Source organism: Pezoporus wallicus, unplaced genomic scaffold (assembly GCF_028554395.1).
Source record: "Pezoporus wallicus isolate ANWC-B61680 ecotype Strahan unplaced genomic scaffold, APGP_CSIRO_Pwel_v1 contig_5261, whole genome shotgun sequence".
Lineage (NCBI taxonomy): Eukaryota > Metazoa > Chordata > Aves > Psittaciformes > Psittacidae > Pezoporus > Pezoporus wallicus.
Window position 1 is genome coordinate 6,411,030 of NW_026642423.1, and position 14,175 is coordinate 6,425,204.

General features: G+C 42.9%; 1 protein-coding gene across 6 annotated transcripts in view; it reads right to left on the reverse strand.

The window, feature by feature from the left end:
• The window catches only part of SEMA5B (semaphorin 5B), a 276,452-nt gene that overhangs the window by 108,382 nt on the left and 153,895 nt on the right, over positions 1 to 14,175 (reverse strand). For all 6 annotated transcript variants that reach the window (XR_008975021.1, XM_057430051.1, XM_057430048.1 and 3 more), the window contains one exon: positions 1,512 to 1,557. Coding sequence is in view for 5 of the 6 variants with exons in the window: in XM_057430051.1 (XP_057286034.1) it covers positions 1,512 to 1,557 (46 nt within the window). In the remaining variant the exon portion in view is untranslated. The remainder of the gene's footprint in view (positions 1 to 1,511; positions 1,558 to 14,175) is intronic.

Consider the following 14,175-nt stretch of genomic DNA (forward strand, 5'->3'; position numbering starts at 1 on the left):
GGCAGGTGGGAGGGAGTCCCTTTAAGCCACATCATGTGCTTTATGGAGAGAAGCCAAGCAGCTACTTAGGCAACCATTAGGTTGGGAAACAATCGCTTCCATCATTCCCAACACGTGTGTCAACATAATTCCATGCTTTCTTTGTCATGCAAAAAGTCTTGGCAAAGTGACCGGATACATCCAGAAAGTAGAAGCAAACAGCTTATTATGTTAGCCGGAGATCTCACAGCATCCTCCAGTGCTATAGAAGGAGACTTCCCATGTTTTGCAGTGTAGGAAAGGAAACTCATGCGCTGAAAGGGCCCAAGCCAAGCCTGACTTCAGAAGTGTATAAGGGAGATTATAGCTGGGATTCATGGAAGGGGATCCCTTGTCTGACAAGCACAAGAGGCTGTGTCAGGCAGTGTGATAACAGACATTCCAGAAGGTATGACACCTCACATAACTGCAGAGACTTCCCTCTCCCGTGTGCTCACTGGAAGCATTCCAGCCATACTAATATGGTTCTGCAAAGGGAAACTATTGCCAAATGGGAGTATCAGCTTCTCTAACCCTTTATTGTTGTCATTTGTAACTTTGGACTTTGTTTTCCTTTTAAAGGAAGATTCAATGCATTTTACAACCATTAAACATCTTTGCTTCTTTCCAGCCATACTTGTAATTCTTACTAACAGCAAAAAGCTTGTGCACATTGGAATGGCTGGCAATACTACTATGATGGTTTACTTGCATGGTCAGGTACAGAAGGAAGGCCCTTCAGTCTTTCTGAAATGTGCTAAATACATCTTTGGTGCTCTAGCAGCTGAAAAGATGTAAATATCCCAGAGCACAAGTATTTATTTAAAGATAAGCAGCTGGGGTTTTCACTAACAATTTCTGCTGCATCTTTCAATTCAAGGTTCAGTGCTGTGGGAGGAGAGTCCTAATATTGCTGGGTATTTGCAAGCAATTTTCACACCTTAGCTGCTTTGCCTCCATTCTGCCAGAGGTAACATACATTTTTTAACCCATTTTGTCTCTGGAATGCTAGCAAGTCCAACCTTGTTTTTAGTAATGTGCTCAGAAAACACAGCTCCTCAGCATTCTGTGTTCACAAAGGTCAACAACAGCTAAAAATGAGGATGGACAAGAATAGTAAAAGCTTCTCCTACATGTTACTGATCTCTCTAATGAACGCCTAGAATTTCTACTGATTGTTGTGCTTAAGCCTGTATCAGTCACACTACATGCTTTGTTCCTTAAGATGCCAGATTTTTTGGCAGATCCTGTTACCACCCAAACACTCATGAATCAAGAGCTGAGAGTGCTGTCCAAATGGGGAAGTGTAGAAGAGCCCTTCCCCCAGAATTATCATTGAAGCAGGAGTAAGCATCTGGTTCTGACTTCGTCTTCTCCTTGCTCCACCACTCTGGGTAAATTTACAGTATGCAGCCCTCTGAAAATGTACATCAAATATCACAGAACAGTCATTAGCAAGTCAAATAAAACAAGAGAGTAAAATGTGAACATACCTGAATAAGAGAAATGTTGTGTAGGCTAAGTCTGAAGAGGTAGTTCCTGCGTGAACAAGCAGAAAAATTACAAACTGTTAGGCTACTGAAGAAGGATGGGAAAAGTTATAAAAGCAAGTAATAGTTTCTGGTCATTCATTTCTACAAACAACAAGACTTTCTTGTGCTCCTCTCCACAGAATGCAAAATAGTTATATTCTCCTTGTTCATCAGTGTCTTAATGAACCTTGTAATAAAGCTTGGAGCAGGTCTGGAATAAAACATTCCAGAATCCATAACAAAGAACCACAATGATATCCCAGTGACACAGGGCCTATTTCCAAACCCTCAAAGGTCAGACTTTAGATGAAGTCCTGTATGGGCAGCACTCATGTTCTCCTCTGCATTCTGAGAAAACTGGAGTTGGACAGAAGCCAGCTGGAGCAAAGCTGACTCCTGTAGTACATTCCTTCCAAGCCTGTCCTTGTGGCTACTCCCATTGAGAACTTTATGAAAAAGTTGGAGAAGAGGACAGATACTTCTCTCTGCACAGAAAACCAGCAGGGAAATCAAGGCAGTGACTGCAGATACTCCCAATGCTCCTGTCATTGCATCTCCACAGGCAAAGCAAGGGAATTCCTGACAGAATTCACTGTAGCATGAGATACAACACATCCACTGAGCCCCTGCAACCCTTCTCCTGCGTGTTCATATCACATCACAAATAGGAGGGAACACACATTTGTATAAACATCTATGGATAAGCCTTAGTTAACAGGATTTATTTCACATTTTTGCTTGCTAAGACAATGCAGTTACCAGGAATAAACTGATTTATTAAGCCATACGGAATTGTTTGTGTACTTGAGGGTTTTGTCCACGGCTAACTTCATACCTTTCATCCCATCTGTCAGGGGTTTAAAGAGCTGCAATCCTTTTCCAACATCCCTGTCACCACAATCTCCCAGAGAAGACACTTTTATATTATACCAGGTGAGCCATGTTTTTGGAGGTAGCTCTATTTAAATTGTAGAAAGTGCAGCTTTGATGATACAGCTTTATCTGCTGTAAAAGTGCCAGTATACAGACGTTCTGATACCTGGTAAAAAAGCCAAGTTCCAGTCTTAGGTCACTGAAGTCAGAGAAATCAATGAAAAGCTTCTATACTGAGGAAAAGGTCCTAAAGACTCTTCCGGATAGTCTTGTTTAGGGTCTGTAGCCAGTAGCACACTCTGCCGAAGCAAAGAAAGTAATTCAAACTTCAACATACAAGACAGTCATATTGGGTGACAGTGCTGCAAGGCATGGGCAGTTTTTCCTTCTTCTGTTCTCTCACTTGTATATCACCTCACCTAAGTCATAATCAGAATTGCATGTATACTTTGACCCAATTTATGAATAAATCAAAAGGTCTCAACTGCTGCTGACTGTCAATAAAGGATGAGGACAAGTATGATGAGGAACTTAGGAAGTCAAACTCCTGGTACCGAATCTTCAGTTGCTGTAGCTCTGATTTGCACCATCCTATTCTGTTACCCAGAGAAGAATAAGACCCATTAGCAATATCTCAACAAAATGTATCAGTAATTATTATTTGTCATGTAAGTATGCAGAGAAGTACACACACACACAACCTCTATCTTCTTCTCTCCTAGTCCTATCGCTGGAGATCCAGCAGTTCTACTGTACAATGTGTCAAAGGGCTGCATGCTTTCCCAAATAATTTGTTATTAACTCTTCAGCACTGGTTACAGACTTAAATATTATGTCCTGCAGATGCAGGCACAGACCAGAGACACTAAGCTAACACACAGCTAAAATTTCAAAACAGATAAATTCTCAGCCAGTGGCTGATCTGACAGCTCCCTTTCAAAAGCACATGCTACTCTCACCAAAACATTAATGCAACTCCAGGACACAAGACATCATGGAATAAGCCTTCTCCTGGAGAAGTTAAGCATGCCACTGGTCTCCAATCTTACAACACCCTAAGGAGAAAGGTCTCATAACTAGGGACTTGAATTTGCTATCCTGCTGTTAAGCATGCTATTTAAATGCATTGATTTTAGAAGTCTTTTAATGCAGATTTGAGCTCCTTGTTTTAGTCTGGTAAAAAGCTGGACAGTTTGACTGAGTAATAAATTTTAATATTAGGGTGGTTTGTTTTTTTTTCCCCTGATAGCACTGCAGAGCAAATTCAATTAAATATCCTTAATGGAACAGATGTATCCAAAGGACACAATTTTTGTTGCACTCAGCCAAAACAGATGCAGACAGGAGTAGTGTCCATTTAAATAAAGCCAGTCTCTGTCCTCCTAGTGACTGCTGTGTAGCACCTGGACAAAGCCATTCCCGTGGCTGAGACCTAAACCAAGCAGGAATGTAGTACTAAAATGTGAAAAGCACAATTATCTTCCAAAGGCATCATGCTAACCCCAGCTAAGTCTTACCTTGTGGTTTCTTACAGAAAATAGAGCTTCCCTACATTTTTTATCAGATTGCCTCACCTAATGTGTGCACAGCCACCGGCAATTCTTTTTTGTTTGATCCTTCTCATATCTCTTCAGGAGTAATATCAACACTGGCAGGCCGACCAGGCTATCAGAGGCACCTCCAGACTCCAGTTGACCTGCTCAGCTAGAACTGACTAATCCTTAATTAATAACATGCTCTTTTAGCCATACTTCTTCTGCAAAGCTATACCGAGAGTAAAAGGCCAAGGGGAAAGATCTGCTGAATAAGACAGTGCCATTTTTATGAACTGCATTTTAACTGCAATTTCAGCCCCAAAATGAGTAAGGTTTCTGAAGGATGGGCATGGTTTATTGTACCTTAAATTGCCCCATTTGTGACCTTTTTTCTGCTTGTGTTCGAAGTTATGTCTGTTTAATACCTTGCTGAACTATAACTTAAAGCAGCTGAAAGAGTAAGATTAAGAAATATGACAGAACACTGAGATCTCTACGTGAATTGATGAGGTGCCTTCTTAATATTTTTCTTTTTTTTTTTTTTCCCTCCCATTTTGTCTTGTAAGTGAACATTGGCTAATTCCTTCCTCTCTTCAAGTAAACCCATTTGGAGTAGGCCAGAAGAGAGATCACCTGATGCAACCAGCTATTCTGGTAACTCCTTCTCCTGCATAAAAAGCTGGTGCACAAACTTGGAGGGATAGGACTACCTTCTCACTCAGTTTTTGTCCTGAAAGCTATGAAACTTCCCGGTATTAAAGTACAAGCTTTGTTTCATCCCAGAGCTGGCTGCATCTCCAGAGCAAGTGGCTATGCTCCCCTAAGTACTCTGGGACAAATGGTATTATACACATTAAAAGCTGCTTCAAACTGCTAATTATTATCACTACTTTCTTATTTATGAACATCAGCACATTTCTGAAAAAGCCCACGCTAAACAGTACTGCCCTGAAGTCTCAGCCAAGACTGTGTTTTTGTTGTGTTTAGACACAAAGTGGGTTGATGGTGGTTCCTCTGGAGACTGAATCACAGCAGATGCCTATTTAAACAACCTGAGAGAGTGGTTCCTCTCTCTGTTACCTCTGATTGTGATTCCTCTCTCTGTCACCTCTGATTGCAGGGTGATATTATCCCCAGCTCAGATATAGGAAGCTGGCTGCTGTAAGACCATCATGCTCTATACAACCTAGTCTTGAAAAATTTGCCATCTACATATATGCAGAAGAGTAAAAAAGAGACATTGTTCCCATTGAAATTTAAAGCACAGATTGACCAATTCAGTCGATGTCACAGAGTATATCTGCAGCACAACCAGGAGCTGAACTCCTGGTCCATTAATCTATGCCCTGGTTAGACGAATAACTTGCCTCTGAAGTTGGGGCACAGCTTGTAAACCTCTGCTGAAGTGCCATTTACACTTGTGGAAATCGGGTAGATGTTGAATTACTTTCCCAGACTGGGCCCTCAGTGCTAGTCGGCATATGAACACAGCCAAGCTGCAGTATAAATCCTCTAAATGTAAGTATTTGTTAATTGGCTTCACAATTTGTATTTGGCTGGCTTGTAAAATGATTAAGTGCTCACCGTGCCTGGTACCACAAAGCATATGTACCAGAACAGCAGGAGAGCAGCTGAGATGTGTTTCGAGAAAGGATGGAAGAATATATCTACTTAAATCTGTTGGCCATGACATTCCCAAGTCAAAGCTGCTTATTAAGTGTTTATTTCATATAGCCAAGTGCACCTTGGATGAACTCTGTAACATGCTGCCCATGCACTTGTTCACACATTGCCTGGCCTTGAAACAATTTACAGGGAAGGCAAAGTACTTCGTCTATGATGCCACTGAGCAACAGAGCTACAAGACAAATTAAACCCTTCCAACAGGAAGCCACATAATAAGAGTGCTTGAATAATAGCAGAGACCATTCCTCTTAGGAGTTCCAAAATTATAAGGGTTGCAACATGCTTCAGTCACTTGTTCAGGCCTCTTTTTCACTGCCTCTTTTCAGGCAGTACATCTGTCAGCACTGTGCTGACTAAAAGGTGCTTCCTCCTAATTAAAAGAGAGCATGCTTTACAGTTCTGCTGTAGTGGATCAGGGGGGACATCCCTGCAGTCGGTGGACTGAATGGGTGTAAATGAAAGGCTACTGTAGTTTCAGAATATTTTTTCTATTTAAATGAGTAAGGTTCATTTATGTTTCACAACTCTGTCCCCCTGTGCATATGCCAAGCAAGTAAGATAACCTGTCTGTGCTTTAGGACAACCCCTGCTAGCAAATCAGGAGGCATGAGATTCCCAGTGCTGACCACCACCAGAACTTCTGAGGACTTTGACATACAGAGACCAACAATACACTGCTTTATCTCAGCTGGTCTGTATCACCACAAGACATGTACACCTGCTTACGTGTTGCTTCATGCCTGTACCTTTACAGTGAGAGTCAGAAGCTTGCCCCTCCCACATTACAGGGCAGGCTATCTTTGTACACAGACATTTACCCTGCAAGTAGAATGAAAGCCAACAGAAGCTGATAATAATGTTTGATTATAAAAAAAAAAAAATTAAAAAAAAAGAAAGAGTTTAGGAAAAGCTGAAGAGAACTGAGCAAAGAGTTGCTCTCCCTTTGGGGGCTAGTACTGCACTGAAACAGGCATTCAGCACAGCCTAGGTGAGGTACTGGAGACTCACTGGTGGTGATCTGAGAAGGCATTCCCTATACTTGGAGAATAGAATACAATATATAATTTCAGCTGGAAGGGACCTACAACAATCACGTAATCCATGACTGACCAATTTAGGGCTACCCAAATACCTCTTAAACACGTGGGGCATCAACCACCTCTCTAGGAAGCCTCTTAAAGTGTTTGACCGTTCTCTCGGTAAAATAATGCTTCCTAATGTCCAGTCCAAACCTCCCCTGGGCACAGCTTTGAACCATTTCCATGCATCCTACTACTGGATACCATGGAGAAGAGATCAGCATCTCCCTCTCCACCTCCCCTCCTGAGGTGGGGATTGTGCTGCAATCTGGAGCCAGGTCTGCAAGAGGGACTCAAAACTGTCACAGTGTAGATAATAAGAAAAATAATGAACAGAACAGGGCTCTTTGGGTGATACAAAAGAAGACACAGAATTATGCATGTGGCAAACCAAATGCCCCCTTCTGGCACTCCTGGAAGCCATGTCCTGGGAGTGAGCCTTGGGCTAGGAGCCAGCAATTTCTGTCAGCTCTTCCTATCTTTGCTCCTGAAGGCCTTAGATATACTTTATACTTCCACACTACATGACAAACACAGCTTAGCTGTGCTTCATGACTCCCTGGGAGCTGGTTAGTATCATCCCTTCCCCTAATACTAATGGAGAAAATGAGGCAGAGACAGGTTAAATGACCTCTTCCAAAGCACACAGCAAGTCAGTGATAGAATGGACATCGGACTCCAGGGCTCCTGGCTACCAAATCTCATGCTACACTAAGGCACAGCACCTCTATGTGGGTTCAGCTGTGGCTGAACCTATCAGTTGGCTGTCCACATTTCTGAACTAGCCAACCATTCCAAGAAATCCAGCTCCTGAAGGATGATTCTGGCCTTTGCTCTCAGAAGGAGTTAATTACATGCCTGATCCAGAGTGTAATATGACAATCTGTTTGCAAAGGCTACTTCAGTGATTCACTTGAATGGCCTGGCATAAACATGCTGGAGAAAAGGTGGGGAGCCAGCATCTCCCTTATGATCTGTATCCTTATTCACCAGTAATTTTGTTTCTATTGAAGAAAAACTTGTCTGGTACATCATCCTTCCTTAAAAACCAATAGATGTTCAACAGAGAACCATACTAAACAGCATACAGTAATATGATGCAGATGCTGTATGAGCAATTGCTTTTCCCAAACCAACATTTCTCAGTGATAAATCCAGCCAGAGCTAGAGGAACATTCTCTTAGAAGAGGCTCCTTATACAAGCAGCATATCATTCTGATTAAGCAGCTTCCAAATAAAGCCAGGGTCCCAGCTACTGTTTCTGTGTTGCCACTAAGGCCCATTTAGTACTTCTCAGTGGGAACAAGGATGAAAATCGAATCCTCTATATTCCAGTCAATGGAGGAATACTACCATCAGCTTTAATGGCACAGATCTGTTCAGGCTACATACTCTATACTCAGGGCCAGCTCTAGGAAGAGTCAAAAGAGGTAGATACTTACAGCTACAGAGCATTTAGGACAACAACAAAGCTGAAGCACCCCTCAGACTATACCAGGATTCAGAAATCTACATGGACGGCAGCAGCTGTGGAAGGGAGATGCAGGAAGGAGATTGGCCCTTGGATTGACAGCCATGTCCCCTCTTACATCAGCTTGCAAGGAGAGCCACAAGCTGGCTCTGGTGTCTCTGGCCCTTCTCTTTCCCCAGGGCAGGAGAAGCAAAGCCTCGCTCCAATGTGGTCCCACCTCCTTCAGGGTGACAGTTTGCCATGGCTCTGAGATGCCCACTGTTTTCTGGAGAGTAGCCATATGTGCACACTTACAGAACGCGGCGTGGGGGTATTCTGTAATATTGCTTGAACATATAGAAAGCAGACCAATTGCAATTTATTTTTTTCTTTGTTACATTTCCCTCCCTGTTTCACTGGATGAGTTTCTCTGAAACCTCAGAGATGGAAACTGAGCCAGGTTTTCGAAACTTGTGTGTGGGTTTGTTCCTATTTTCCTGGAAGAGCGAGTCCATCTCTCAGACCATCACATCTTATCCCACATGCCACCTCAAGTCTCTCTTGAAACATGGCTGACAGCTCTTCTCTCCCCCTCTAATCCAGTTGGCAGAGTCACAAAGCACTTAAAGCACCTGGATATGGCCCCGAGCTGCATGGGGACCTTTGATCTCCTATGTGCTGGTTTTAAACCGTGGCACCATCATTTTTAGTTGTGCTTTCAGTAAGTAATACTGTAAAATTCCTCTTCTTTTGCTGCACTGATTATCGTTCAAATATTCCATGGCAGCCCCCCCACCTGCCTCCTTAGGCTGATAAACATGCTCAGTTCTGTCAGGCTTTTCTCAAACTCTGGATGAGTTCAGCATGACTTGTATGCAAATACTGATAGAGTTGGCTGGTGAGCTTAAGTTATTGCCAACCAATCCCTTCCCTTTGACGTGGTTTTTATAGTTTTGCAGTGGCACAGAACAGTAGGCTTAGCACCTAAACATCTGGATATAAACTGATATGCAAGTCACTGTGGTGAGCCCTGCCATATAAAACCGACATCTCACCAGTTTAACTAGAGCAAGAGAGTATTTTCAGTAACACAAAAGGACACTGCTCTGCAGCCCTATCCTGTGATGCTGTATAACACATCAGGTCCAAGACCTCAAGGCTTTTGCTGAAGTATCCTGACCTTGTGTTAGCTTGCACCCCACTCTCTGAAATACAATCTTCAAACTTAATTATTCTCAGTGTGTTGCTAAAGCAAGTGAACCTCTCATGGGTGGCTGCTTTTGTGATAGGGTATCACCAATTTTCATTTATCTGGAATATGAGTTATGTTTCCAGTCAGGCCTGCAATTTGCTGTGTGAGGATGATTCCTATCAACTTTGCTGCACCAAGGGTGCCTTTCGAACAGCACTGGCTGAGCGGCCACTGGCCATGAGTCAGAAAAAAGCCTGGTTCCTCTGATGATGGACAAATATGCGCAGACTACCACGCTGGTGAGGTCATTTGCAGAGAGGTAGATGGTACTGCCTTGCAGGTGATTTGAAGGACTGTTTTCTCTGCCAGCAAAGATGACAGACCAGAGACTGCCATTGCTTCACCCTCGTCTCCATGTACAACACCTGAGGCAAGGCTGCCTCTTTGCTCTTCTGCAGCTGCAGTTTCTCCTGTGCATTGGTCCAGCCCAGCAACCTGACACTGCTGCAGCATAACATTTTATTTGATTTGTCTCTTGTGAGTTAATTAAAATTCCATTTCTTTGCTTGAGAAAATGCACAAATTTTAGCTAAAAAAAAAACAAAAACAAAAACAAAACATCCACTTTCAACAAGATTTAGACCAGGCTCCAAAGCTCCCAGAATCCTATAATTACTAAAATTGTCCTTTTGTCCTTTCCTGTCCTCTCCTCCCCAAGCAGTAAATGTCAGGGACAGCTCAGATTTGGGGTACTGCAAATTCAGACTCCCTGTAGACCAGCAGAGGAAAGCCAAATCTATAGGTAAGAACCAGAGACATCCCAGTGGGGCTTCGCCCCTCCACCCTTATAACAAGGCTGAGCTGACCTCACCTGGCAGAGTATCAGAGAGGAAGATCTCCCTCTGAACTATCCCAGGCTCAGTCAGAGAGGTTAAAACCTGCACTTTAAATCACACTTTTGTGTGATTTTGTTCCCTGTGTAAAGAAACTGCTCACCCCCAATTATGGCTTTAACTAGCTGCAATGCCTAATCACAGGTTTCTCATCTTCACCATATTCTTCGCCATGCAGGTCAGGCAGCTTCTTTGAAAAACATCAATGCTTCTTTGAAAGTTTCTGTTAATTTCAGAGACTGATTCTCCCTTTTATTTCTCACATCACCATGCTATCTGTCCCCCTCCAGACCTCAATATGAGGATGCAGCTTTAATTAGAGAATTCTTTTGTCTGATAGGAAAAATCACAGTGAGAAAGGATGGTATTTGTTGTTCTAGGTTTCACTGCAGCAGTGTTTTCAGCTACCCTCCTACAATCTGGATATAATAAAAAAACATTATCATGCTCTTTGCTTGCTCACGTCCTCATTAATACCTCAACTAGCAAGGTAATTTCTCAGCCAAACGTGACTCAGTAGGGGGTAAAGCTGGCGTAAGGCAGTCTGATACTAATGCAAGCCATCAGAAATGGCAGCAGCTCAGCTCAGTCAGTTTGTCTCAGGAAAGTATTGAGTCAACTCCTGTAGTCAGGGATGAATGGCATGTCATTCCTGGCTGATAACAGGACAAACTGGTGGACTATTTAACCTTTGGCTATGCCCATGTGGTTGTGGCCAATGTTAACTTCTTTGCATGTTAGTCTCTCCATGCTGCATGACAGCTAACTTTTTCAGCCATGCTGAAGCCCCACAGTCTCACTGTATGGTACTCACAGACTTTCCAAGCATTTTTAAGATTTACATCTTCTTTGGAGATTCAAGGCTGAGAGCACTTCTTGTTTCCACTACAAGTGGAAACACAACAGTAAAGGGTCCAGATCTCACCTCTGACACAGGTTTTCTGTGAGTCCATAGAAGAGCTTTGGCTATGTCTACCTTAGTCAAGTGCAGACACATCTGAGGTTGTGCAGACTTTTGACTGGTACCTTCAGAAAGTGCAGTCCTGCTGCAGGAATAGCTGAGTTAGGTGCAACATTGCACTGCGCTACCTTTCCAATCTACCATAAACTCACACTTCTCAGCATCACAGCCTTTTCACAGGGCAGCCTTGCTCTTAAACCCTCTGGGCCTTAGATTCTCATCTTTAGTGTGCAATTGTTAGCACTTTCCTGAATCACAGAAGCCCTGTAAGGATAAATGTTGGCGAGGGACCCTGATCATTTGGCAACAAAAAGTACTCTTGACAGAGTTTAGACCCAATGCTGATACTCTAAATTGTGGATCAACTCTGACCCAACTTCTGCCACTGAACTTCCTGATTTTCAAAATGCGTTTTGCCCAGACAACATGATCTGCAGAGACTTGTTCTCTTCAGGGTTCAGTGGCAGTCCAGATCTGGACAGGATTGAAGGTGTCCAAGGGTAAGAGTGATATTTTCCAAGTAACACAGGTTTTGAGAGTTTTACTGCAGTGCTCTGGAGCTTTCTGCCAACCAGGCAGGAAAGAGCCTATGTTCAGCCAGAAATCTGCTTGAAACCTGGTCTCTGACAGACTAATCTATCACACACCAGAGACTTTCAATGAACTCAGGGTGCCAAACCTGCTGGTTCAGGGTCCTAGAGTATATTTACAATTGGCCATATTTCTGCAAGCTGCAACTTGAAACAATTCTTTTGGGACATCAGTCACTCCATTCAGTCTTCATCTTCTAAGCTGGCATGATCCAGAGTTGGTTTAAATCTTACACAGCCAGGAGCAATAATAGCCAGGAAGGGCTGTACCCACGCTTCTGTGCTCACCCTCAAACAACCCCTGAAAGTTCATATAGCACCTTCCCTACTCTCCAAACTAATATCTCCTTTCTTACACGTATCTACTCAGCATTAGTAGACATGTTCAGTTCTAAATCAAGTACGAAAATCACCCACATCAAAGCATCCTGACTTGAATCATCAGCAGTTTAGTAGCTTTACATTTATGGCAAAGAAGTCTGGCAGTCCAGAAAGACGTGCATTTTACTTGCCAGTTGAGACCCTTGGTGCAGCCTTTGCTCACTACTCTCTACCTCCAGGCTCTTCTTGGTAATGACTTCTTGTGACAAGGGCTCCTTAGCTGCGGTTCCCCATGCAGCAGCCGCAAGAGATTATCCTTTCCCACCTCCTGATAGAGCTGACATCCCTCTTGGCAGGCAGAACTATGAGGACTTCTGGCCATGATGCTTTCTGGCTAATATTCTGCAGTAACACCTCCACTTGCTGCGAATGGCCAACCCTCATAGCCATGCCTCTCACATCCGCAGCCCCAGCAGGCTACTGCCCTGAGCTGACACCCCCGCAGCTTCCTTCTGGGAAAAGTCAAATGTTTCCTTTAAGGCTTCCCAACCACTCTCCATGCAGCCATTTGTTTGGGTATCATCCTCCTGTTGTCCAAGCTGTTTCCCTTCAGCTTGCTGTCGTGCCAGATTGTCACATGGTGTCTCAACCGTCCTCCTTTAAACCTTTTATGTTGTCCTTGCCAGGGAGCTCTTGTGAAGCATGCTTTTTGGCTTGACTCCAAGCAGGGTCTTTCATATCATCACTTCTTTACTGGCTCTTGTCTCTGCCCAGTCAGTAATGAGATAGTCCTGAGGAGAAAGGCTCCTTGAGGAGGTGGGATGTCACAGCTACACTATGTAGCTCCTCCACAAAACTCACCCTCCCTGGGGACTAGGGAGGTGAAATCACTGCTGTAATCATATTTCCAAGTTTTTTCTCAGTAATAATGAGGTCTAGAAAATTGTTTTTCCTCCCATTAAAATAAGCTCAAATAGTAATCACATGCATTCAAAAGCTGAGAAAAGCAGCAAATATATCAAAACAATCACTCATTCACAGAAGAAAAACAGTACATGAAAATACTAACACTACATTTAAAACACAAACAAAACACGCAAACTATGAGTCAAAGTGAAGGTTATGAATTTTTCAAATGTGTGTTTTTATATTTAATGAAATGTGGTTCATAATATGGGTAGTGTGAGATTTACAATGTTCTAAACTATTCATATCCTTACTCGCAAGAGTTTGGATTTTACAAATGATGTGACAAGTAAATACGTTGCTTAGAAACCATGGTGGGCTTTTGAAACTAATTCTTTTGTTTCTGGGATTTTCACTTGGCAGGTGCTTGGTGCATCGGTGTTATCAAACTCCTCTGGTTTGCACTCAGCACCAGCCATTAGGGGAGGGCTCTCAGATAAGGATAAAGCTTAAAAATCTGAGGCTTGTGTTATTCCAGCTCCCTGTCTGCATGGCATGCCCTCAATACCTCTTACAGTTTCAGTCACGCTGTGTCCAATTCCTGAAACCAAAACCACTCATGAGCCCCAGGATCTTCTTTTCTTCTAGGAAGCATTTTTTGTGAAGCTTTGAAACACAGGATGAACTAAGCCAAAGAGATGCTGTGGTGAGGTCATACTGCTTTTAAATAGAGACAGAAAAAACTGGTCTGAAATAATCTATAATGCTATCCTCTGAGAGAATGATGTTAACCAAGAAATTGAGAAGTGGGAGTACTTATAAACTCCCCCCCAAGCCAACCTCCTTCCATAACCCCAGAATAGCTGGTGTTACTACTAATATGATCTACAGTAGCACATTTAAACATGGTTAACATTTAAATTTAGGTTTCATAAATTACACCCTGTAGAGATGGATAGAGACAGCTCCTATCTCTTTGAGGTATTGTTTCATTTGCAAATTCAAGCAGATGGTGCATGAGCAGCTAATGACTCAAAAAAATCACCCCTAAAAATAGTCTAGAACAAGGTGTGGATTTATCAAGGAAGGAGGGAACAGATAAGGCTTCACTTCCCCTTCCCATTTCTCTGGCATGTCTC